Here is a 25,568-nt window from a genome sequence, read left to right as displayed (position 1 = left end):
AATCTGGTAGAAACGAATCGTATAAAACTATATATTTTTTTTTACGGATGGAGTATGTACACGAAAATGAATGAAAGCATGGGAAAATAAATGTTTGAAAATATTAAAATACAAACATCGACGTTCACGTTCGGATTATAATAAAATCATAACCATAAAAATTAGATAATTGAAATTAAGTGAAAAATTAACTGGGAATTAAGAATTTAAGATTTCCCCTTCGTAATTTTCCATCTCGATTAATAAGAATGTAATACAATTAATGACACAGCGTGTTAATAACGAATCGAGCAAGATCGATTTTTGCTTTATACTGATCTTACAATTGATTCAACAAATTGAAGTTAATTTAATTAACTAATATAAAATCTTCTGGTATGATGAACACGAGAATCTTTTTCTTAATCCAGATATGTATATAATTCCTCCAGAAGGATGATCATGAGGAAAGTCTATTTCTGACAGCAGGTATTCATACTGCTTCACATCCTTCTGCAAGAAAGTCATTTTTCCAGTCCATTTGACTCTGCCACAACCGTCGAATTTTTAATGCCTCAATCTGGTCCCCATTTCAATTGAATTCAGAGTTTCCATTTCAATCGGGTTTGAATATTAGGAATATTAGGAAAATAGGAAAAACTCTAACACGAAGTTGAAATTAGAAATCATAAATCACTCGCTAATATTATTAATTGATAAAGCATTAAGTAACTTGATATCTGCAATTCATGGAAATACAAATTGTAGCTTTAGAAATTACTCAGTCACTGAGAGTAATGTTAGACTTTGAACGAGGAACGAATTAGATCATTCCAAAGAAATATCAAGTATGTAGGAAGTTTAAAAATAGCTGGATTAAGAAGATCAACTTCCATGTTTTATAACGTCAGTTCATCATTAAATGTGCACGACACACGCGTCTATTCCCACGATAAAATCATTCTTTCTTCATAAAGTCGCTAAGAATATGTTCTATATGCACCACTGGCAATGGAGGATGCACTCCAGGATGTGATTTTCGGTGACAAATCAGGCCAGGCTTCTGCGTGAACGTTTTACCGCAAATATCACAGAGATATGGTCGTTTACCCGTATGAATAAGCAAGTGTTGCCTGTAAGCCGTGCGACGCGCAAAAGCTTTACCACATATGTGGCAATCGTAAGGTCTGTCCCCAGTATGCGTCATCATGTGTTGTTTTAATCGATGATTCTCTGTGAATGATTTTCCACATTCTTCACACACGAAACTCTCCCGTCTCTCGTGTTGCAGCAAAATGTGTTGATCGAGATTCTCTTGAGTAACCATACGTCTTTTGCAAATTTCACACTCGTACTTTGGTTTGAAATGTGCCCACTTCTGGTGCACATACAGAGAGTTACTATTCGAGCACGTTTTCCCACACACGTCGCAAACTATGGGTCCTTCTTTGTGTTTAAAACGTATGTGTAACCTCATGTCACCTTTGACTTTGAACTTTTTGCCACAATATTCGCAATCGTATTTATATTCTGACGCGTGCTTACGTTCTAAATGTTCCTTTAATCTACGTCTATTCTGGCATTTAAATTCGCATACGTCGCAAGAGTACTCTTCAGGTTCTGTGGAGTACCTATAGCTATTTTGTCTTCTACCTATACGTTTGGTCGAGTGTTTTCTACTAATGTGAGAATGAAGCGTAGATTTGTTTGTACTTTCGTAGTTGCAGAAGTTGCAGGCATACGTTAGACTTTCGACATCCTTTGCTTCTTCCTCTTCAGTTTTGTGCTCCAAAGCGACATGCATCTTGAAGGCGACCAGACTGCGACATATTTTGAAACAGACTTTGCACTTGTAGCGCTGGGCTTGTTCGTGAACAGCGTTTCTGTGTCGTTTTAGCATCTGCATCACCGGAAAACAGATGTTACACTCTTCGCAAGCATAGACATTGGTGTCGTCATAGTGATCTTCGTTCGTCGATGAAACATCGTCCATATCTTCCTTTTTTATTTTAATAGGGGATAGATTGTCGCTTGCCTCGTTATCAGCTGGAATCATAAAAATTTCTTCCGCGTCATCATTGTTCTTTAGGGTATCATCTGTTGGTTTTGCGTCTGTTTTTTCACATTCTGAGAGTTTTGATGGATTTGCTGGAAGGAAGGCATAGTACAGGCAACCCTCAACGTCGACTACTTGCCACGCTTGCATCGGAATTGATTCCTTGCCGTATATAAAACGTCCATCCCCATTCAGAATCCTGAAAATTACAGAACAGTCAGTTACTTGACAAACGAATTATTTTGTCGACAACTCGGAAATATTCGCCTGCTTTTTACATTATTACAAGTGAAACTTCAACACACGAGAACATGTGAGGATTTTTGTCATTGCAGTTAAATAACTGGAAATTATACTTGTCCACATACATGAATCTAAGATAAAGTTCTCACAAACGAAGGAAGAAGAAACGTGTCAGACTTACAATTGCAGACAAATTGTCCAATTGCTGTGTAATTATCGTTAAATTACAGGAAATTAGTCAAGCGAAAATAGAAGAACTTCATTGGTCAGTTAGTAAATATTTCGCTGTAATGAAACTGTAATGAAGATTAATGAATATCATTGTTGAATATAACACTATGAGAGACTCGATTCAATGTCGGATATATTATATATATATATATAAAAAAAGATCTTGCAGTATGATGTATTTTACAGATATGCAAGGTATATATATATATATTCGGAGTGTTACAAATGAACGAAATTGCCCAATAACAATTTTAATATAAAATAGTATTTTTTTACAAATAATTTAATTCAGATGATTAGAATTTAAACAAAAATTTAAACAATCGTTTGGAAATGCGTTTTTAAATGTCTCGATATGTTAAATAGGAGTGGAGATAATTCCAATATTCCAAACATATAATCTTTCAAAAATGAGGATGCAACGCAGTGCGTACTACAAACGCAAGAGAAGATGAATTGTATGCGCTGCATACAAAAACAGTTAATTTCATAGAGATTCTCTTTCTGGAAATTTTAAATCTCCATAGCGTGTCATAATAACGCTAGCAAATTATAAAAATAACATAGGCGGTAAGCTATCGTATACGCGTAATATCTTACGAGTAACTTAACTTTTGACATTGTTCTTTGACTCTTTGCGGTCCACTGGTTTGCCTCGCATTTAAAATAAATTTAATTTATTTTCATACTTTTATAAAAAGTAACGTGTACTGTTGTTGAAATACAGTAGAATCTTCACTGTATGAACTAATTGGGGGACAAAAGTGTTCGATCAAACCGATCAATTTTTGAATAATACAGTTGAGAGATAACGTGGAGGATAACGGGTGTTTCCATAAGGAATGTTCTACTGTGTTTCCATTAAATTGAATAGTAATAAAATAGAATGTTTTACACGAGGATAAAATGGTACAAGAGATGAAATCTTTAGTTTGAGAAAATTTTTAGCAATGTTAATTTTTATCTTTTTAATAGAAAAATTTTACTTTAATCTTTAATAGAAAAATTTTTATATATTTTACGCCATTATATAAATACCTGTACCATTTTCTCTTTAGATAAATACTGACTCTATGATCGGAAAGAAGCGAAAAACACACTTTCTGCTACTCCTCTCTTAGAAATGAAAAATATCCAACAAAACAGAATGTGAAATCCAATTCAACGTGAAAGATCGCAAAGGTATAATCTCTAATAATAACATAAATCATAAAGCGTTAATTGCACGAGACTGTTCGCTGTAAATCAGTTCTCAATCCAGGCTTCGCCCTTAAACGATCCACTTCAATTGTTTATACAATTAACAGTCTCAATTATTCATCACATCGTTTAATATATGGTCGATCAACACTCTTGGAAGCGGAGGATGCGATCCAGGATGAGATTTTCTATGACTGATCAATCCAGGCTTCTGCGTGAACGCTTTGCCGCAAATATCGCAAACGTATGGCCTGATGCCAGTATGAATTAACAAATGTTGCTTCAACGCTGTTCTGCGTGCAAACGATTTGTTGCATATGGTACAAGTGTACGGTTTGTCACCAGTGTGGATCCTCATGTGTACCTTTAATCTACTGTTTCTGGAGAACGTCTTGCCACATTCTTCGCAAACCACGTTCTCCCTCTTCTCGTGCTGTCGGATCATATGCTCGTTCAAATTTTCTTGAGTGACCATTCTCCTTTTACATACTTGACACTCGTATTTTGCTTTATAATGCGCAAATTTCTGGTGTACGTACAACGAGTTGCTGTTCAGGCACGTTTTTCCGCAAACATCACAGATAACCGGTTGTTCTTTATGACTGAAACGTATGTGATTCGTTAAATCGCCTTTTACTTTGAATTTCTTTCCACAAGTCTCGCAAGAAAATTTAAAATCATCCGTATGCTTCCTGGCCACGTGTACTTTTAGTTCGTATTTATTCTTATTCTTATAGTCACATTGAGTGCAATAAAATAATTGCGGTTGACCATCGGACGTGCAAGATTTTGGTACCTTATGCTTCCTTTTTATATGCGAGTATAAAGACGATTTTTTATAAGTCTTAAATGAACATTCGTTACACGAGTATTCTTCGCCGATGTCCATCTTATGCTGTCGCTTATGCGAGTATAGCGTACTTTTCTTTGCACATTTAAAGTCACACAGATTGCATTGTTCCTCGACAGACTTTTTACTTTGTTTCTTGCTTGCACGAGTGGCCACTGAAGGTTCATTCTTGCATTCGAACTCGAACGGCGTGCTTGAGACAGTCAAACTGTCCTTATCTTGCTCCTTTAAACAGGTTCTTCTAGATTCTTCCTTCTCTGAAGGTTTATCGTTGCATCTCTTTGAGATTTCCTCGCTATTGAGCGTCTGATGATTCAGCGTTATATGAGAAATCAGAGTGCCGCTTCTTTTACACAAGAAGTTGCAACTATTGCACGTGAAGTAAGTCGTCTTCCGGTCTCTGTGTTCCTCCATGTGTTTTTTCAAATTAGACCGAGTACCACATTTTCTGTTACAAATGATGCACAAGATTTTTAAATCTTTTTTGACTACAGACTTGTGTTTCTTTCTAATATGAACGTTTAACATGGACCTCTCGCTACAGATAAACTCACAGGATGTGCAACCGTATCTCCTTTTCTTCCTTGGTTTCTGCGATTGCATCGGTTTAATCTGTTTTCCCGAAGATACCTTCGGTCGATGTCTAGAGTTCAGTCGTTTTCTACGAAGCCACGAGTTCAACTTGTTGGACATCTTGTGCCTGTTTAACATACTTTCCATAGGGAACTTCATATTGCACTTGTCACACGTGTAAAAGTTGTATAAGTGCACCAAACTGCCGACGTAGGTTTTTACGTTATTCTCTTCTTCATCGGTCTCCATTTTTACGCATGTTAGGGAGATGTTGGGATTTTCTTCGATAATTTCTTTCGAAAGTTCTAACATTTTCTTGTCGTCCAATACAGGCACCAACGAGTAGTGCAATTTACCATCAGGATCGACGTGCTGCCATAATTGCATGGGTACAGAGTCCTCCCCAACGATGAATCGACCGGAAGAATCCGTGGTGAGGAGCTTTCCACAAGATCGGTCCCTAAAACACAATTGAAAAGGAATGATTACTTTCGAAGGATTTTATTTGCCATTTTGGTACATAAGCATTACTTACTGCTGATCTAAGTCGTCTTTACAGATTTCTATGCGATTTTATCTGAATAGAAATGTATGGTATATGAGGTTTGCGAGATTGGGAGTGATTTGTTTTTTATTCCGCACTATTCTGTTTTTTTGGGCGATTACATTGATTTTATTGATATCTTCGTATTCGATTCTAAAACGTACGAACTCGCGTATGACGAACGTACAAAATTAAAAAATTGCAGAGAGACGCGAGGAATGTGTCAAACACACGGAGATAAATAAATAAGAAAATAATGACATATATTTACAGGATAAAGTGTTCAAGTCATGATGAGTATATATTTTCAAAAATATTAAAAATATTATCAAACTTTTGGTATTTCCAAGAAAATACTCACTCGTTTTATGAACTTCATCCTGTATATACAAGCTGTTTTACATTGTTTTACGTACTTAATGCTAATTATTTTATATATCGTAAAGTACGATGTTATATACTATTATACTTCATCGTAATCTCTCTCTTTTCATTCATACTGCGCTTTACGCTTCGATCTCAGATCGATTCACACAGACGCTCCATAATATAAATTAAAATGCCACAAAATATTTTTCGAAAAAGAAATGCTGTCAAAGCATTCACAGATAAGTACGAAAGTGTAAATAAGTATAGCTAAAATCATTACAAGTATTATCAGTAAATATCACGGATATTTATAGAAATTCATAGTTTTATAGATACAAGTGAAAAAATTGGATCCAAGCAGAGATATGTTTCGTTTTTGTTAAATATTAAAACTAGTATTTTAAATGCTTTATATATTTTTATTTATTATTTGTAATCTCTGGATTTTCGTGTCTTTCGGATTAATTCAGTTACACGAATTCAAGAGAGTTGACTAATGAGAATAAGTGTAGAAATTGGAAAGAATTTTTAAAAGGAAAAAAGTAAATAACGAGCTCATATTGACAAATTGGTCTCAAGTTGCTTGAATTCAAGTAACGTAACTAATCCGAATGGTCTTTTCTCATAAATGCATAAAAAACGCAGTCTAATCACGATTTCTAAAATACTATATGTATTGTTATGTTACAGCGAAATCTCTGCTTGACGTTCAGTCACAGTGTCGGTAACGCTTTTCTTTTTCCCAAGAGGCACAGGAGGCGAAGATAAATGAGCGTCAGGATGTTTCCTTCTATGCTCTATCATATAATATCTCCTCTTAAAGGATTGTCCACAAAGATCACAGATATGTGGCCTTTCCGTAGAATGCGTTAAAAGATGCGTATTTCTCATATGCGACGTTCTAAAGTTTTTCTTGCAAATATGACAAGTATACGGTTTTACGCCTGTATGTGTAGTTATATGAGTCGCTAGATACCTTTTTGATGCAAATACCTTTCCACAGTCTTTACACTCGTACGTTCTACTGTGTTGTTGCATATGATTGTCTAAGTTCTCCTGTGTCAAGAGCCTTTTATTACAAACGTTACATTGGAACTTATATTCGTTCAAATGAGCTACTTTCCTGTGCTTATACAAAGAATAGTTGCTCGTGTAAAATTTTCCACAGATGTCACACATGTGCTGCGAATTGCTGTGAGTTCCAATGTGGAATTTCAAGTCCCACTCCATTTTGAAACGCTTCCCACAGTGTTCACACGCGAATTTATAATCGTCCGTGTGTCTTCTAATGTAATGAGACTTGAGATTGTTTTTCGTCTTCGTACGATAATCACATTTGTCGCAGCAATGTAATAAACTGGAGTCGACGTCTTGATGGATTAGACGATGAGCTTTCAAGTCGCATTTGTACTTGAAGGTTTTGTCGCAAGTTGAACATTTGAAGGGTCGGTGGAAGCTGTGCTTGCTGATAATATGACGGAGGATCTTGCTCTTCTGTTCGAAGGTCGTTTGGCAGATATCACAGGTATAAGTACCGTCGTTGAGTTTCTTATATAGATCTTCTTGCTGTGTACTTTGTTTCTCGTTATTTTGTAACTGATTCGAACAATTGTTGAAATTTAAAGATAACTTTTTCTTTGTAGGATTTTTCGACGAAGTCGTTTCGTCGTCGTTTATTTTTCTATGTTTGGAGTTTGTGTTATTGGTTGAAATACTTTTCGTTTCTGTGCGACTAGAAGAGTTATTCAAACGCCCGTTGCTTCTACGTTTGCGGTTCTTCGAAGCTCGCAACGCGATTCTTCTTTGAAGAATGCTCGATGGTTTGCGAGAAGCTCTTAATTGGTCTTTCGGTTGTTTAGGAGCGATGGCTTTATTCTTCGGGGTTAAGTGCTGCGTTGGTTTCCTAAAACATGAATGAAACGAGTCAGTAAAAATTATTCTTACTCTTTGGTGAAGAAATTTATGGAGCATTTATTTTTTCTTCTTGTACTCCGTATTAGCAAAAGTTGATGATATTTCTTTGATGCACATTTATATTTTCACATGAGATTATTTATTTCTTTCCATTTATTAGATATTGAAAATAATTGTACATATTATCAAATGCGTTGAAATGAATTCTTGCAGTATTTGCTTTTTAAAATACTTATGTATGTATAAGTTATCGTATATAATAAATATAATCGCAGACATATTTATTAATTACAAAAGCATGATTGGAGAACCTGAATTTTATTAAATCATCTAAATAAAATCATTAAATATTAATAATACAAGTAAACCAATAAACCTTATGCCCCAATATCTAATGAATATTTAGTGAGATGCATAAATCCTCAACATTTCATTAAAGAAAAACAAAAGAGTCATGTTTTTTAACGATATTAGCATATACTTTCCATTCATCATGCAATGATCTACATATTTATTCTTGATTATTGCTTAGCAATGGCGTTAATAATGAAATAGACTGAAAGTTTTCTTCTCTTGTATGCAAACACGTGGCCCAACACTTAAGTGTGTTAAAAAATAAATTCTACCACCGGTGCAGACGAAAATTTTACTGCAAATATCGACGTGTATGGGAGAATGAAATCCAATGATCTTCATCGTATAATTGCAATTTTTGTGATTATACAAAGGAAGAATAATTCATCTTTCTGCGGATTTTTTATCATTTGTTTGTTCGACGATACTGCTTATGCATAATGTGTACCTAGAATAGAAATTATATTTACCTGAAAGATTTGTAAATTAAAACTCTGAAAAGATATCATTAGAAACACAATATGTATACATATTCCAATGAATATAATTACAGGGAATAAATTATTTTCATAGCGCAATGATTTAAATTATACGAATAATGATTCAGATGAAACATAGATTTTATGAACATAAAAGCAGTAACACTTGTATCAAACATAGTTTATAATCATCTTGTGTAATGTAGCAAGATATGTATACAGTATAGTAAATATTTAAAGACGGCATGCGATTAATTAAATTCCAACACAGGTATTTGCTGTAGTTCGATTTTCTGAGGAAAGAGAGTGGAATTTAATCGATTGCAGAAAAGCTTCTATTAATTAGACATTCGATCTATTTTTTGCTATTATAAAAAGTGAAATTTACAGACTGGAAAGACCATTAATAAAAAGGTTGCCGCAGTGATAACTGAAAGACTCACCTACAAGAAAGAATAGCCTTCGTCTTGTATTCTTAAAAAGCAAAAAGGTTGTTAGAGAGTTTAATTTTTTTCTCTTATTCACTAATGTACAATTTAATTCTGATATCTGTCATACCTACATGTATCTTCGTTTTCAACGAAACTCATTATTCGGTTTTAGATATTTTTGAAACACTATTGACACTTTTTAATCAACGTGTTGACCTAGAAAATATGCAACGTGTGAAAGTACAATATAAAAAGTTACTTTAAATTATAATACTTACTTTTTACACTCCCGAATTTCACAAATTATCATAACATTAAAATATTTGCCTTTATTCTGTAAAATTTTTTAACGATACGAAAAAATAAATAAAAACAATATGCGTTTTAAGAGAAACGATATTCGTTTATTTTATACTTACAGTATATCAACGCATATATATTTGAAACTAATATGAACACCCTTTTCCGTTTACAGCCAAAGAATATAAACAATACTTACATATCTGCGCGTAACAGAAATTAATATTTAACATTAATATCACGTCAACATTGCAAATTTATATACTATGTAAGTGGATATACAGAGTGTACCCAATTTAAATGTCAAAATTTCGGGATCGTGTAAAGTACCAATACGTTAAAAAAAAAGGACCTTTAGAGATTTGCTTCATTTTGGAGAAAAACGAAAAGAAAAAGAAGAAGCAGAAAAGTTCGTTTTTCACTTATTCATTCACGTTATCATCTATTTTATAAAAATAATGTTTAAAGAATATTTTTTTACATTTAACATTGGCTACGCTAATTACAGCTATCAGAATAAATAAATGTTAATAAACAATCAAAAAAACGAACTTTTTCATTTGACCTTCTTCGCGATCTTCAAAATATAGTAGAAACGAACAAATGAATCTCCAAAGGACTTTTTGTATCGCTTTAAAGTATCGGTCCCCTACACGCTCCCAATGTTTTGATATTTAAATTGGGAACGATCTGTATGTAAAGCTGTACAATCGATCAATGTCTTCTCTCTCTCATAAAGATTTATACATAATATTCTAATTAATATATTATTTATACATAATATTTTAATTAATATAATATTATTTATACATAAATTTAATTATTTGAAAAATAACATCATCCTATAATATCAAAAGAAGAAAATCAAAGAATGATAGATAAAATAACAAACCTCAGTAATCACACACAAAAGAAACAAATTAGTTTCCATTGCACAATTTAAAACTGTTCAGATTGTTTGTGCGATTCTTGATGCTTCAAAAACGAAGCCTTATATTTAAACACGGCTCCACAAATGTCACAGTTAAAGATGAGGAGATGTCTTTGCATGTGCTTATTTAGTAACCTCAAGCTGCTGAATTGCCGTTTGCACTTGGAGCAATTGAATACTCGCTTCACTTTACCCTTGTTTTGCGAGGTCGCACACTCTATGTTCTGATTACCCCTAATTGCCCCGTAACATACACGAGTGTAAGCGTTTCTATGTGACTTGGATATGCGCCGGTGCTTTCGAAGAAAATGACTATTTCGATACGTTTTTCCACAAATCTCGCAATAACATGGGTCGACCACATGTTTTGCTTCATGATGTCTTTTAAGATCACCGTTAAATTTAAACGTCTTCGGGCAAAGTGGACATTGGTAATCGGCGAATTTCGAGTGCATCCTGATCTGATGACGAGTCATACTTTGCTTTTGTTTCGACATAAAGCCGCATTCCGAGCACTCGAATATTTTACCGGTATCTTCGTGCAGCATCATATGAAGCTTCAGCGTCTTCTTGGTCTTTAGGAGTCGATGGCATACCGAACATTCCACCCGTATGTTACTATGAGTCTCTAAATGCCTCTGCAATGCGTACTTCTTCTTGAAGATCTTCGAACAACAGTCGCAAGTAAACATTTCCTCGTTGCTCGTCATACTTTCAGAACCATTGGAACATTGATCCAACCAATGAGAAAATTGTACAGGCGTCTGAACAAATAGATTCGTATGTACCTGAGCAGTTTCGTTAATTTGAGGATCGATTAGCTGTCGTTCAGTCGTGTCTTCAGGTATGTCTTTTTCCTCCAACTTGATGGTAATATCTCCCGTAATGCACTCTTCTTCGTGTTTCTGTGCCGATGTTTTGTGCTCCATGGGAAGGAGGAAGTATTTGTCGACGTTTTGCACCACGAGGTACGTTTGCTCGAGCGGATCACGCTGTGTCGACCTAAAAGCGAAAAACAAAGTTGCATTAATTGGAGGCCTGATTTTGCTATATATATTTATTTCATGGAGGACGTATAAAGTTTTTACGTTGCTGACCATGTGTACCAGGACTATTCGTTATATTCGCTGGAAAACTCTAACAAATTTTGTTTTTTATACGACATATGTATATATATGATATATATATATATATATATATATATATATATATATATATATATATATGATACGAATGAAGTAACATCAGTAACAAATTAATGGAATAGATGGAAAATAAAAGAGATAAAAGATATTTGCATTAAATATCGGTACATATTTCTGATACTTATGATCGACAATGTATTTATGATCCTAGCAGATTCGTTACGATAGAAATAAACACATGTGTTTCCTTCTTCCGAGGGACGCCTTACGTAGTTGCTGAAAAATGTTTCAAGTATGTACATTATATTCGTGTATGATACTGAAAGGAAACTAAATAAAAAATTAAACCAAGCTCGTTACACATGAAAAGATTCTTCTTATAATTAATTACGTTGGTTTCGTTTTATTTCACATATACGATAATATTAAATTCAATATTTTATACATGAGTATTGAATATCAAAAATAATCATCTATAAATGTGGAAAAAAGAATGAAGAAGACCGTACATTGTTGTATACGAATATGGTGTCTCTTCTCCACTAAAAAAAGTACACTAGATCAGTAGTATGCTAAACACTAACAAAAAGGATTATTTTTGATTGAAAAAATTATTCTTCTGTACAGTATATCAGTAATACAGACCATGAGAACTAAGGTATTTTACATGATCTTATATACTTATATATTTTCGTCTCTTTTTTTCAAATTTACATGAGATATTCTCATGTAATAATGAGATTATTCTCTCGTAAGAATATCTGTATCTATATTACATTCCTTGTATTACTGTCATATTCATATATATATAAGTAATAATATATATCTTATATATATATATATATAAGACATTTTCGTGTAAAATTTTTTTGATTTACAAAGTCTGAATTTCTGTTAAATCTCAATACGATATACGACTAAAAAGAGTTTTATGTCAGAGAATGATTTTCATTTCTTATGTTACATTAAATGTACATCTACGCTGTACAGAGTACTTACATTAGCTTGTTGAACGAATCCAGCATCAAACATCGCGATCGAAATTTTTATGAAAACCAATTTCTTTAATTAATCAACACTAATGTCTATTTCCACAAATATATAATACGTATCTTCCAAGCGAAATGAATACCTTTTCAACGAAACAAACTTTTATAGATATAAAAGATTTCATAAAATTTCACTTCGCTTGAATTAACATTCAAGATCTTTAAAATTAATAATTAACTATTCGCCTGCAGTTTTTTATTATTCAATGAAAATGTATCGATAGGAACAATTTAATATTAGTATTACAAATTACGGTTATACAATGACCGTATTACGAAAGATAAAAAAGAGAACAGGGGAGAAACTGACTATAGGACACAGAAATGGTATTTTAAATAAAACATTAGTAGGAAAAGAATAATTTAAACTTAACTACCTCATATAATAACTGCAAGTATTTATCGCATTCAACCAAAACTCATTTTTTCAAAACAGGTAAAAGACTTACGTATTACGTAGCCTGGTGAGTATAGTGCAGCCATATCGATCGCGTACTTGTAATTCGAAACTCACAGAAATTCAGTGACTCAATGAAACACTTAACTACTTCACAGAATGCATCAAAGGAAGTTTCACCGTAACAGTCTCCAAATCAATTAATCATTCGAGAAATCGATGCCATCGATCACATGCTTTTCACGTCCTAACGTTACATGTAAAATGGAAATATACAAAAGTGTCTCATCACACGTTGTCTGTTCGTCTTGCAATTACTTGCTACTCTTGTTCACGATTATTTTGTCTTGTACACCGTGTAGCAGGTTTGTTATTTTAATTGGAGGAGGTGGTGGGTGCACCCCAGGGTGCTTCCTGCGATGCAACATCATGGGTGACCTCTGGGTGAAACTCTGACCGCAAATGTCGCATACGTAAGGCCTTTCGCCAACGTGCGTCAACAGATGAATCTTCTGTGAGCTGAGACATCCAAAAGTTTTCCCACAAATCGCGCACAAATAAGACTTTTCCCCGGAATGAGTCCTCAGATGCTTGGTGAGGCCATATTTTGTCTTAAATTCCATCCCGCATTGTTCACAAACGTATTTAATCTTGTGCAGCTCCATATGGTTATCTAAATTTTTCTGCGTCTTGAATTTCTTCTTACATGTCTGACAGGGGAATTTTTTCACCTTCGTCTTGTGTTTGTAATGCTTATGGAAGTACAGTGAGCTTTTGCTGGGATAAGACGAGCCACAGATATCACACACGCAAGACTCTGTATCATGATCTTTCACGTGTGTCGTATAATCTGATTGTACCTTAAACATCTTTCCACATTGTTCACATTTATAGTTATAGTCTTCTGTGTGCTTTCTAATATAATGGATCTTCAGGTAAGGCTTGGTGCGTGCTTTGAAGTCACACAGACTACATGCGTGTAGGTTTACCGGTTCATCGTGAACCTCCATGTGCCTGCTTAGATGAGCTGTGGTTTTGAATCCTTTCGCACAAATAGGACACTTATGAGGTCTGGAGTTACTGTGCTTGAACATGTGCCGTGTATGTTTACTTTTACGATCGAAAGTCGCGTAACAGATCTCACACGTGTGTACTTTCTTCTTAGGGAGTATTGGTTTCACAGATTTATTTTTCTCCTGTTCTTGCTCCTGTTCTCTCTTTCGGAAGTCCAAGGGAGCGTCGTCGAGATCTTCGAAGGAATCGTTGCTACTTGAATCGTCTTTTATTTTTTCTTCTATCTGATTTGTCTTTGTTGAATGAACACCATCTTCTTTTGCTGGTTGAGCCTTCTTTTCTTCGGTGGAACCCGGTGGCGGTTCCTTCATCATGAACACACTCAGCGACGTCGGTATCCGAAAGTAATTATCTTCTAGTTTTACTATCAGAAAAGTTGGGGCGAGTGGATCTAGCGCATTGTACCTAAAAAACCATAAAGCTAGTCAGTCGATTGCGATAAAGATAGTCACTCTTGTGATTGGATGAGTGAGAGGATCGTATAATTTTTTGTTTTGTTCTGTTTCTTTCAGTTTTGTTAAACCGCGCACGAGAGCATGCACCTGGTATGTGTATAAGATCAGTAGTCGTTTTAAGAAACTTGTCACTTCAGTAATTTTTCAGTAAAATTTGTTATGCTCTTCCTCTAGAAGCCTCGAATGCGTATAAGATTTTTTGGTATGTGTTTCGATTATAGTCACTGTGTGTTTTACGCAACTTACGTATAGTTATTCTGTAGAAGAAAGAGTATTAAGTTATTTTAGTGTAATAATTGGTAGAAAATAATGGAAGAACAAGATAACAATAATCATGTACATTACATATGGTACAATTATATTACAAAATTGGGGTATTTTTAGGAAATATGCAACAGTTGTTTTCTATATATATATATTGGTTTAATATAATTTTATAAGTACGACAATATAACTTGATCTTGACAAATTTAACAGATCTTTCTCTTCCAACGATACTATGTAGAAAACGATTAAAATTCTTTTATTACAAATGTATAATATTAAAAATAAGATAAAATGTCAATCGTAAGTATAATAATTGTTTAATGCGGCAAGTCACAAGCAATTTTAATTTTGCAACCTCATTTAATGTCTGGTGCTATAAATAATTTTTTATTTCCTATTCAGTAATACAAAAATATAAAAAAATTAGAGCTTATGTAGGATAAGTTATTGTTATATTTCAAACATTATAAAATTTACAATAGTTATGATTTTGTTTTTAAAGATAGTAATCTAAATATATACAAATATACAAAAATGATCTATCTATCTTCAGATCTTAGTAATCAGTAGAAATGATAAATGCGACTACTTATTACAATTATGCACATGTACATATATTGCTGTTGACAATGGAATTCAGCATTTTTATAAAAATAACATCTTAAGATAAACTGTCGTTTCAAAAAATATTATTTGCCTTATATATATATGATGGTTGTAGTTTGTTATAAAAACCTGTTGTAAAAAAAAGTATAGCTTGTAATTTACAGCTTTTCTTTAAAGAAAAGATACGTGTAATAAAATTGATTGTAATATTTTTACAAAAAAGAATATCATCACATATATTAGTCTATAGAATATCACATATAGATTAAGATACCTAATATATCATGGTATCAGATAACCTATCAATTTTCCTCTTTGGAAATTACCTACTAGATGCCATAGGATCTCCATAAAATTACAAAAAATCAGAATTTTCATTCTCACAGTTGCCACTTAGTTTTTTAATGAAAAATCTCAAATGGTCAACCATCTCAACCACTTGGCATAAACTCTATCACCAATATTAAAAATTTTAATTACTGCTCAAAATATAGAAACCACCCCTCCCTGTAGTATATCAAATATACAAAATCACAATTCTCCACTCACGAAGAACGTGATTTCAAATCGATCATAATCTCGCGTCCAAAACGCAACTTTTATCGATCTGGTTATTCTGCAGTTTCTGCAGATAACTCCTAGCCAATTCAGCAATTTGCGGATGAGTCGAGTGTAATGGCGGAAGCGGTCCAGGATGATGCCTCCTGTGTCTCAATAGGCTAGAACGTTGCGTGAAATCCTCTTCACAAACGTCACATTTATAAGGCCTAATTCCAGCATGCGTCAAAACGTGTTGATAAAAATTACTGCTCGAAGGAAACGCTTTCTGACACAAGACACAGGTCAAAATCTTCGCCTGGCCATGTTTGAATCTTCTGTGACTCATTAATTCACGAGTTCCGCGATACTCTTTCCCACACTCCTCGCATTTGAAGCCTTTCTCGTGGAGCCTCAAATGATTATCCAATCTACTCCTGTGAAGAAACTTCTTGCGACACAAGTGGCAAGTATGCTCGTATTTTACTTCCTTCGTACGTTTCTGATGCCTCCATTCGTGGCCTTTCACGTTTTTCACTTCCTTGCCGCAGAATCGACAAATCTGCAATTCTGAAGCGTGTGATCTCTTCATGTGATGCGTCAGATCTATTTTCAGCTTGTAGCTGCGACCGCAGTGTTCACACACGTATTTCGACTCGTAATCGCTGTGAGTACGCATATTATGTCTCTTTAAGCTGTCTTCGCTTTTATATTTCACGTGGCAAATCTTGCATTCGAAGAAGTAATCCGGTCGATGGATCATCTTGTGTTCTTCTAAGGCTCGAGCTGTGTGACACGCCCTTTTGCACATATCGCATTTATACGGTTTCCTGTGAACATACGTTACGTGGTTCTCCACTTTCTTTGCGTTATCGAAATGCTTCTCACAGAAGGGACAAGTGTTTTTGATTTTATCCAAAACTTGATCCACTTCGACTTCGTCTTTCCCTGAAGCGATGGATTCGGCTTCTCTCTTCCGCGAGGATGTTTGCACATTTATTTTTGATTTTCTTGAATTTCTTCTGGCATTTCGTGAATTTTCAGAATCGTATTCCGAGTCGGTGGATGAATTGCGTTGCTGCGATTCTTTTATTTTTTCTGATTCTGTGTGCTTGAGATTTGATGTTGTGGTTTGTGTCGATCCTTTTCCTGACGGCTTATCGGCCGCTATTAAACAGTAAGACGAATTTCTTTCTGGGTTTCTTTGCTGTCGTAGGACAGGTTCTTCTCTGAAACAAGGATAGTCTGTGTGTCAGTGCATGAGAATTATATGTGGTTTATTCATATTTTTTACAAAAATAATTGTATATGTATATGTAAGAAGTGAGAATATTTCAATCTACAAAGTAAAGTTTTGAATATTCGTAAAAAATTATTTCATATACGAATACTACTTGATGAGATGCTTTCTTCGATAGGAACGATTTATAATATAAATATATAATATAGAGTATAATATATGTTCATGATTAACATCTGAAATATATTAAAAATGTAACTTACTTTTGCGTCGTTTAATATACACTTTATTGTATAAACTGTGATATTTAAATGTCAGTATTTTCACATAAAATACATGAAACTATCAGTTTTCGAAACACTTTTAAATTTCTACACATAATGAATAAATTTTGCTATTTATTAAGTTCAACAAATCGTGTTTATATACTGATTGTTTGTAACTAAAAATATTAATTAAAAATGATATCTTTTTATAAATGTGTTTCAATCATTTAGAACAGATTATTTTCTGTAGATTTTATTATAAAAACAATAAGTTTTCTGTGAATACTTTAGGTAGCTTAACTTTATTCAGATAAAGTGACGTCTCACAGCAATTAACAATAAAGGGCATTAAAACATGGGCATGCTTTAAATGCACGCATCTATCATAATTTCTTCTAAAATTCATGCTTGTCAACAAATCTTTCTGTTGTGTTCTCTATACAATGTTAAAATATTCGTTTCGATTACAATCAGTCTCAATAACACTTACTATAGACTTACTATAAACATCGTTAGAATGAAGCGATAAAATCAATTCGTAAATGTAATAATTTTTGTGGTTCATATTTATCTTTAATTACCATATAGAACAAGATTCTATACAGTGTTTCTCGCGTATATTTCTTCACAAGCATTTCTATACTCTCAGTAGTCTTCTTTTAGTTGAATTTTTCTTAAGTTATTTCTCTACGATAAAACCCACAATGTAGTCACATTACGATATTTCACGTTTCAAGCGTTAGAAAGTCTCATCAATATATTCTTCGCAATATCTGCTATGAACGTGGTTTCTCTAAACGGAGGAAGAGGCCCAGAATGAGTATTTCGATATCTCAAGACACTAGATCTCTGCGTGAAATCTTCCCCACAAATATCGCATTTATAAGGTCTAATACCTTCGTGAGTGAGCATGTGTTGATAAAAATTGGTCATACTAGGGAATGATCTCTCGCAAATGGTACACGTCGAGCTACGTCTATGTTTCATGATCTTGTGACTAGAAAGAGAATACGGCGAAGAGAAAACGTCGCATAAAGTGCACTTGAAACCATCCTTATGCATAAGCAAATGATTGTCCAAGTGGTTACGAGTCGAGAATTTTTTACGGCAAACATCGCAACTATACTTGAAAGCGTTTCTTTTCGCAGTTTTGTCGTGCTGCCATTCATGGTGCGTGATGTTCTCGACAATCTTACCACAAATTTTACAGACGTGACGAGCGTTTAGATGCGTTTTTTCAATGTGATCGACCAAATCGATCTTCAATTTTAAACGTTTCCCACAGTGATCGCACATAAACTTTGGCTCCACGTTGCTGTGCATGCGAATATGATGATACTTTAGTCCCGCTTTACGCTTGTATTTTAAATGGCATGTAGGACATTGTAAATACGGATAGTCTTCATGAGTTATCTTGTGCTTTTCCAGGAGCAATTTCGATGGATACCATTTGTTACATTTGTCACAAGAATAAATTTGATGAATGATGAATTTGATATTTCTAGGATGGGAAACTTTTGTGATTCTGTCTCGTCTTGTCTTTCCTTTTCCTCTTCTATTTCGCCCTTCAAAAAGTCAAATAGGACCTCTTTTGCGTGTTTATCTTCCTCCATTTCACTTTGATCTTTAATGTACTCAGTACATTGTACTCTACTTTCATTTAATGCTACTTGCGCCACTGGATTTTTGCTGTTTTCTAATCCTTTCAATTCGTTTTCGATCGATATCGTCGACGTGTCCTCTTTTTGCACATTTCCCATCTGTTGCATTGTATTATCAATTATTAACATTTTACTGTTTTCCTTTGACGTTTCATATAAATTGGATTTTTGCTTGATAGGCAGCACGACCTTTTTCATGTTCGATATAACACCACTTTTATCATAAACCGGTATCAAAATATTTTTAATCACGCTTAATCTGCCAGTGTTTGTGCTCTCGGTCGGCATCAACATTTTCTTAATCTCGTTAGTCACCGGATTTTTAACTGAAATCAACGCTCGTTTCACCGTATTTATTTTCTGATCATCTGGAATTTTTCCAACCGTATCGTTATTCGTTTCTATCAACGATGAATCACTGTTAACTAGATTTGAACAATCGCTAGTACTCATAATATTCTCGTTCGAAATTAAATCCACGTTCGTTCCATTCTGTGTTGTACTATCAGTTAAATTGCTTTCACTTTTCTTCAACGTTCGTGATTTATTCATTTTCTTAGAACTTCTTACAAATCTTCTACGTTTCTTCGCGTTTCGTTCGGAAATTGAATTAGCTTTTAGATCGAGAGGCACTCGATTAATATTTTTTTGGTCCGGGATTCTGCGACACAATAAAACGAGTTGTTGCGTCGGGTTTGGTGGCTTCGATTTTTCCGCCATCCGTGAATTCCTGAAACACCGATTCGTTCAGTTAGTCACAGGAAAGAATCAACGGTGCACAACGAGAACAAAAAACACTTAGAAATTGGGTGGATCTGGTTACAAAATACGGTTTCAAGTCTGTAACAATCGATGACCTTGTTTATTTATATTAAATTTTTCCTGTGGATCTTGTAAATGTTAGTTTGGGAAGATAAATGGACAAATAAGAATTATATAACGAATGTTTAACAATTATTAAAAAGGATTTAATTAAAGGAACAAATGATCCAGTACAAACAATAAACGCCTCGAATGTTAATAATGAAATTAATGTGAACCTGTAGTTCGTCGTATTTTAAATCAACAAAATTTCATAATTTCTCGAAAACATCTAAATTGGATAGGTAAAGCTCATTCTTTATCCACTCTTACAATCACGGTAGAACTTACAAATGAATGCTTAACAATGCGTCATTTTGCTCTTCTATTTACTCTCTTCGTCCTTTCTTTGTAAGAATTGTACTTTCTAACGATCTGATTTTTTACATTTCCTATTTACTCTTTTATTTTACAGTATTTATCCTCTTTACGATGAACTATATACATCATTAAGTCAAATCGACATTAAGTCGAATCATCAAATTTCGTCTGATAAAAAAAAAAAACAGTCACGTTGAAGTTTGTCTTACGCACTTTTTGATAACAGAAGGATTAACACGTATAGGATCAATACGCATAGTAGAAACTTTTTTCTGAAAATCATCGAATCGAAAACACCTTGAGAGATAACTTTTTTACTTCACTGTAAAACTGCGATAAGTTTTAAGTGAACAAGATTCATTAAAAAATGAAGAATGGAGATAACACTTTATGAACACGATTATCTAAGTGATAAAAGAAATAATGAACTTTGAAGTGTAATGCAATCGGATGAAATAAAATATGAATATAATAATGCTTGCTTAAATTCTAGTATAATTATTGCACTTAAATTCAAGTGAGATATACCGCTTCCCGTTAGTCAATATCTAGAGACTCGTCTCGTGTTTCACATAGATATTTTAACAAGAAACAAAAGAATATATTAACATTATATTAAAACTATAAAATTCATAAAAATATTTTTAAAAAAATGTTATTGGCAATTGGAATAAATTAGATCTATTTTTGTTCACTGTATTTTTCATTGCCAACATAGACGATAGCTTATCTTGTAAGTTGATAGATCGCGATCGAATATGCTTTTCAATAAACAGGCAACAAACAATAAACAGAAAACAAAGTGCTTATTTCCCAAGACTTGCAACGAAAACGTCCAATTTATTAGAATTTAAGCGAGCATCGTTCCTAGATTCTGAAAAAAAAAAGAAATTAATCTTGGCTATTCTTCCATAATTCCACCTTTTATCAAAAAGTATTTGTATCCCAAAATTCCACCATCAACTTTACATCAAGTATTGTATAAAATTGTATGTGTCAGTATTTTAATCTGCATAATATCTGACATCTTAACAAAAATTAATGTTCGTTATTTTCGAGTTTATTTAGTATCAAAGGAGGAGGCGGCAGATGACTTCCAGGATGCTTACGACGATGCGTCATCATGCTTCCTCTCTGAGTGAAACTTTGACCACATAAATCACACACATATGGTCTTTCACCAGTGTGAGTTAAAGTATGTAGTTTAAGCGAGGTTGATCTGGCAAATGTCTTTAAACATATTTTACACTGATACGGCCGTTCTCCAGTGTGTTTTCGAAGATGCAGCTTCAACGAGTAGTTCGTGGTAAAATTCTTGCCACAGTGGGAACACAGGTAAGTATGCGAGTGTAGAGCGACGTGATTACGAAGATTATACTCAGAAGCAAATGTTTTGTCGCAAATGACACACTTGTGCTGCTTGGCCTTCGATTGGTTAAGCACATGATGATAAAAATCATTTCTGGATTGAAATTTCTTTTCACACAGCGTCCTTAACATGTCCAATCCTTCCTTAGGAGCTTTGTGCTTCATTAATAAATGATTCTCCAAGCTGTTCCACGCTTTGAATTTCCTAGAACAGATACTGCAACGATGCAGATAACTGGTTTTCTTGTTCTTTTCGTGTTTTAGTTCGTGATGCACGATATTCTTCACTGCCACGCCACAGAATCTGCAAATGTTAGTTATGTTCATGTGCGATCTGTGGATGTGAAGGTTTAGGTCTAATTTTAATTTGAATCGCTTCTCACAGTAATAACACGTAAATTTGGGATCTATGTCACTATGTTCACGGGTCTGATGATTCTTTAATCCTGTCACGGTTTTGTACTGCATCTGACAGATGGAACACTGATAAAACGGAACCACATCGTGTGTTTTCTGGTGTTCTTCTAGAGCAAAGTCGGAGAAGTAGCCTTTATGACACTTGTCGCAGCTATATGGTTTCTTATGTGTCTTGAGGACGTGCTTTTGCATTTGGTCCTCGTCTCTGAAACACTTCTGACAGAATGGGCAAATGTTCTTTAAAGTGTCCAATATTTGATCCACTTCTTCCTTGGATACATCTGTCGATATACTGTCCAGTTCTAACTCTAATACTTTCTCTGTTTTCTTTTCTACTTTCTTTTTCTTTTGTTTCTTCCTGGGCTCCTTTTTCCTTTCTGGGCTCCTCGTCCTTTTTTCCAATGACGTCTCCTGTTTCTCTTCGTTTTTTTTCTTCTCTTTTTTTTTACAATTCACCTGCTTCCTTCTAGTTTTATTTGTTAATAAAGTCTTTTTCTCAGTTTTCTTTTTTGGCGATAAACTCAATTCCGACTTGATAGGTACCATGACCTTTTTAATTTCGTAAGACATCAATCCATCCTCTGCTGAAAAAGGAATTAATACACTTTTGATTATGTTTAATCCAGACTCGTCCCTCACTTCAACAGGTACCAATATATTCTTAATTTCCTTCGTCACTGGATCTCTAACAGGCACCAAAACAGTTTTCACCGCGTCCACGATCGAATCATCAACTACTCCTCTTCCTAAAGTGGAACTACTATTGTTAACTTCATCTTCAATGTCTCTAACTGTCGTCTGACTGTTCTCGTCGTGATATATTTCATCTTTCAAGGACATGGAATTCTGTATCGTGGGACTGGAAGCTGGAACAGTAACTTGGAACTGCACTCGATCATTTCTACCCTGGCCCAGGGACGTTTCTGCGATCGTGGACCTCCTGAAACATCCATTCGTTTAGTCAATCGTAAGAAAGCGACCAGTATGCTAATTTGGTGCAAAGGAAAAATAAGAAAGACAGGAAGGAGGATCGAGAGGATCAGAGTTGCAGATTGGTCTTCGTCGAGTTCGATGCCACATTTATTCGCATGATCCCTGTGTTCTGAGCTTTCAGGGTTCTATATGTCTTAAACGAAAATGGTGAGGAGCGTGATATGGATAAAAACAACGGTGTGAGTATGTACCACATAGTGAGAACGATCGAGCGATTTCTGAAAAGGATTTAATTAAAGGAACAAAGAATTCAGTACAAGCAATGAATGTCGTCGAACATTGCACTGAAACAATTCGGTTTTCGGATTGATCGTGAATTTACACTCAGTATCACTACTTACATCAGTAAAATTCACAGCTTCTAGAACAACCGACGTTTATTAAACTCGCTCCCATTCTCTCGCTTTCTCTCTCTCTCTCTCTCTCCCTCTCTTTCATTCTGTTTTTTCAAAATCATCATGAAATTCGTAAGGCTCGATTCATATTTAACGATCTATACCGCCGTGTATTTGCACTGCTCCCTCTGTAATCCTTCTATCATTCACTGTACTTTACACAAACCGTTTGTTTAAGTACATTATCTTATGTACATATTCAAGTCTTATTAGTAACTAATTCGAATATTTATCGCTAACAAAGCAGTTCTTGCAGTCGGTTTTTGAACTATCATTTTTATACGGTTCTGTAAAAGCTTCGTTTATCCCTGCGTATATTTCACAATATATTTTCTAATTCGAGACTTAACGATACAAAATAACGCTAGAGGCTTAACAGAAAAGGAATATTGTAATACGAACGGCGTACAATCTCCCTCTGCAAAACTTTGACATTAGGTAAAGCAGCTTTCATTCAATTATAAAAAGTACCGTTATTATAAATAATTTCACCACTTGTCAAGCGAACGAGAAATACAGTTCCTAGTCATCAAGTTAGAACCACTTGCAGAAATTTCACGTTTTTCTCAAATTCATTTCCGCTTTATGAACTATGTCAGTTAAACGACCGTCTCTGTATATCCAAATTGTTAATAATTACAGAGACGAGCAAAAATATTGACACAGATCAAACTTTCTTGTAGAATTCTGTATAAATTCGTAAAACATATTTACTAAATCATAATTTATAACGTAAAATGTTGCTGAAACGTTAGTGCATACGAAACAAATTGAAAAGAATTTATATTGTAATGGAAGCAAAAGAGGAGCTACACAAATATCAGATCTTTCATCATAATACCTTCATTAATTTAGATTGTATATATCAGCGAAATTAATAAAATGTGGTCCTATTTCAATGACAAGGGACTGTAGTTATACCGTAAGATTTACTATGCTGGAATAGCAAACGAAAGAAGAAACTTAGAAGCGCACTGCGAAGCGTTACGTAAACAAAGAGTTCAAACTCTTGAAAGCGAAATCTTAAGTCTTCACATATGTCTTCCATGATATAATTCAAATTTTTCAAAATTCACTGAACTTTCCATCTTTCTGTGTATTCTAATTTCCACCAAACAATCTTCAATGCCCAGAAAACGCTATAACTTATGTCCATCGCTCTCGAGTCTGCTAAGAAGTAGAGGAGGAGGCGGAGGATGACTTCCGGGGTGTTTTCGTCGATGCACCATCATACTACTTCTCTGAGTAAAGCTCTGCCCGCATAGATCACACACGTACGGCCTCTCGCCCGTGTGTGTTAATTTATGCACTCTGAGCGCGGCCGACCTGGCGAAAGATTTCGAGCAAACCATACACTCGTAAGGTCTCTCCCCTGTGTGTTTTCGACCGTGAAGCTTCAAAGCGTGATTGGTTGCGAATTTTTTACCGCACTGGGCGCACAGGAACATCTGCGAGTGTAGATCAACGTGATTACGAAGATTCTGCTCGGTAGCGAAACTCTTGTTGCAGATACTGCACTGGAACTCCTTCGGCGCGCTTTTTTGAATTCTATGAATTACCCGTTTGTGTGCTACCAAGTAGGATTTTTGGGAGTAGGCGTTGCCACAGAATTCGCAGATGAAGGTCTTTCTGCCTAGATGACTGGCCTTATGGTCCTCCAGATCGTAATTAGACATGAAACCCTTGTCACATTGATCACAACGATAACGAAAATCACGCTGGTGAACTCGACGATGATGCATTCTTAATGAGAATTTATTTATCGTGGTGAAACCGCATACTTCGCACGCGTATTCGATACCACGGTGGATCTGAGTGTGGTTGGACACCTCTGAGGAACGTTTAAACGCCTTGTCGCAGATTTCGCATTTGTAAGGACGAAGATCGCTGTGCTTGATCATGTGACGCTTGTAGTCTCCTTGTCTGTCAAAATGTAACTTACAGGTGGAGCAGATGTATTGTTCTTGATCTTCGAATCTTTTATTCTTCCTCCTCTTTGTAGATGAATTTGTCAGTGAATCGTTGTCAGAATTTGTAACGTAATTTGGCTCCTTCGAGGTAT

The 25,568-nt window shown here is 34.7% G+C and overlaps 2 protein-coding genes across 4 annotated transcripts in view; both read right to left on the bottom strand.

Annotated features, from left to right (window-relative positions):
• LOC117237095 overlaps positions 1 to 25,568 on the bottom strand; it is a 67,046-nt gene that overhangs the window by 18,591 nt on the left and 22,887 nt on the right. The window lies entirely within an intron of this gene.
• Positions 2,706 to 13,345, bottom strand: LOC117237103 (zinc finger protein 26-like). Of its 3 annotated transcripts, none has more exons than XM_033500747.1 (2): positions 13,098 to 13,345; positions 2,706 to 5,592 (listed from the first exon to the last, which is right to left on the bottom strand). In XM_033500747.1, exon 2 carries the CDS (start codon positions 5,517 to 5,519, stop codon positions 3,819 to 3,821), a length of 1,701 nt encoding a protein of 566 aa, XP_033356638.1. In that variant the 5' UTR covers positions 5,520 to 5,592; positions 13,098 to 13,345; the 3' UTR covers positions 2,706 to 3,818. The 3 variants fall into 3 exon arrangements, with proteins under 3 accessions (XP_033356638.1, XP_033356636.1, XP_033356637.1); XM_033500745.1 differs by lacking the exon at positions 13,098 to 13,345 and adding an exon at positions 10,416 to 10,530; XM_033500746.1 differs by lacking the exon at positions 13,098 to 13,345 and adding an exon at positions 5,668 to 6,714.

Source organism: Bombus vosnesenskii, unplaced genomic scaffold (assembly GCF_011952255.1).
Source record: "Bombus vosnesenskii isolate JDL3184/JDL3185 unplaced genomic scaffold, Bvos_JDL3184-5_v1.1 scf7180000013357, whole genome shotgun sequence".
NCBI classification, from domain to species: domain Eukaryota; kingdom Metazoa; phylum Arthropoda; class Insecta; order Hymenoptera; family Apidae; genus Bombus; species Bombus vosnesenskii.
The sequence above is the reverse complement of the archived record's forward strand: the minus strand, read 5'-3'. Positions and strand labels throughout refer to the sequence as shown.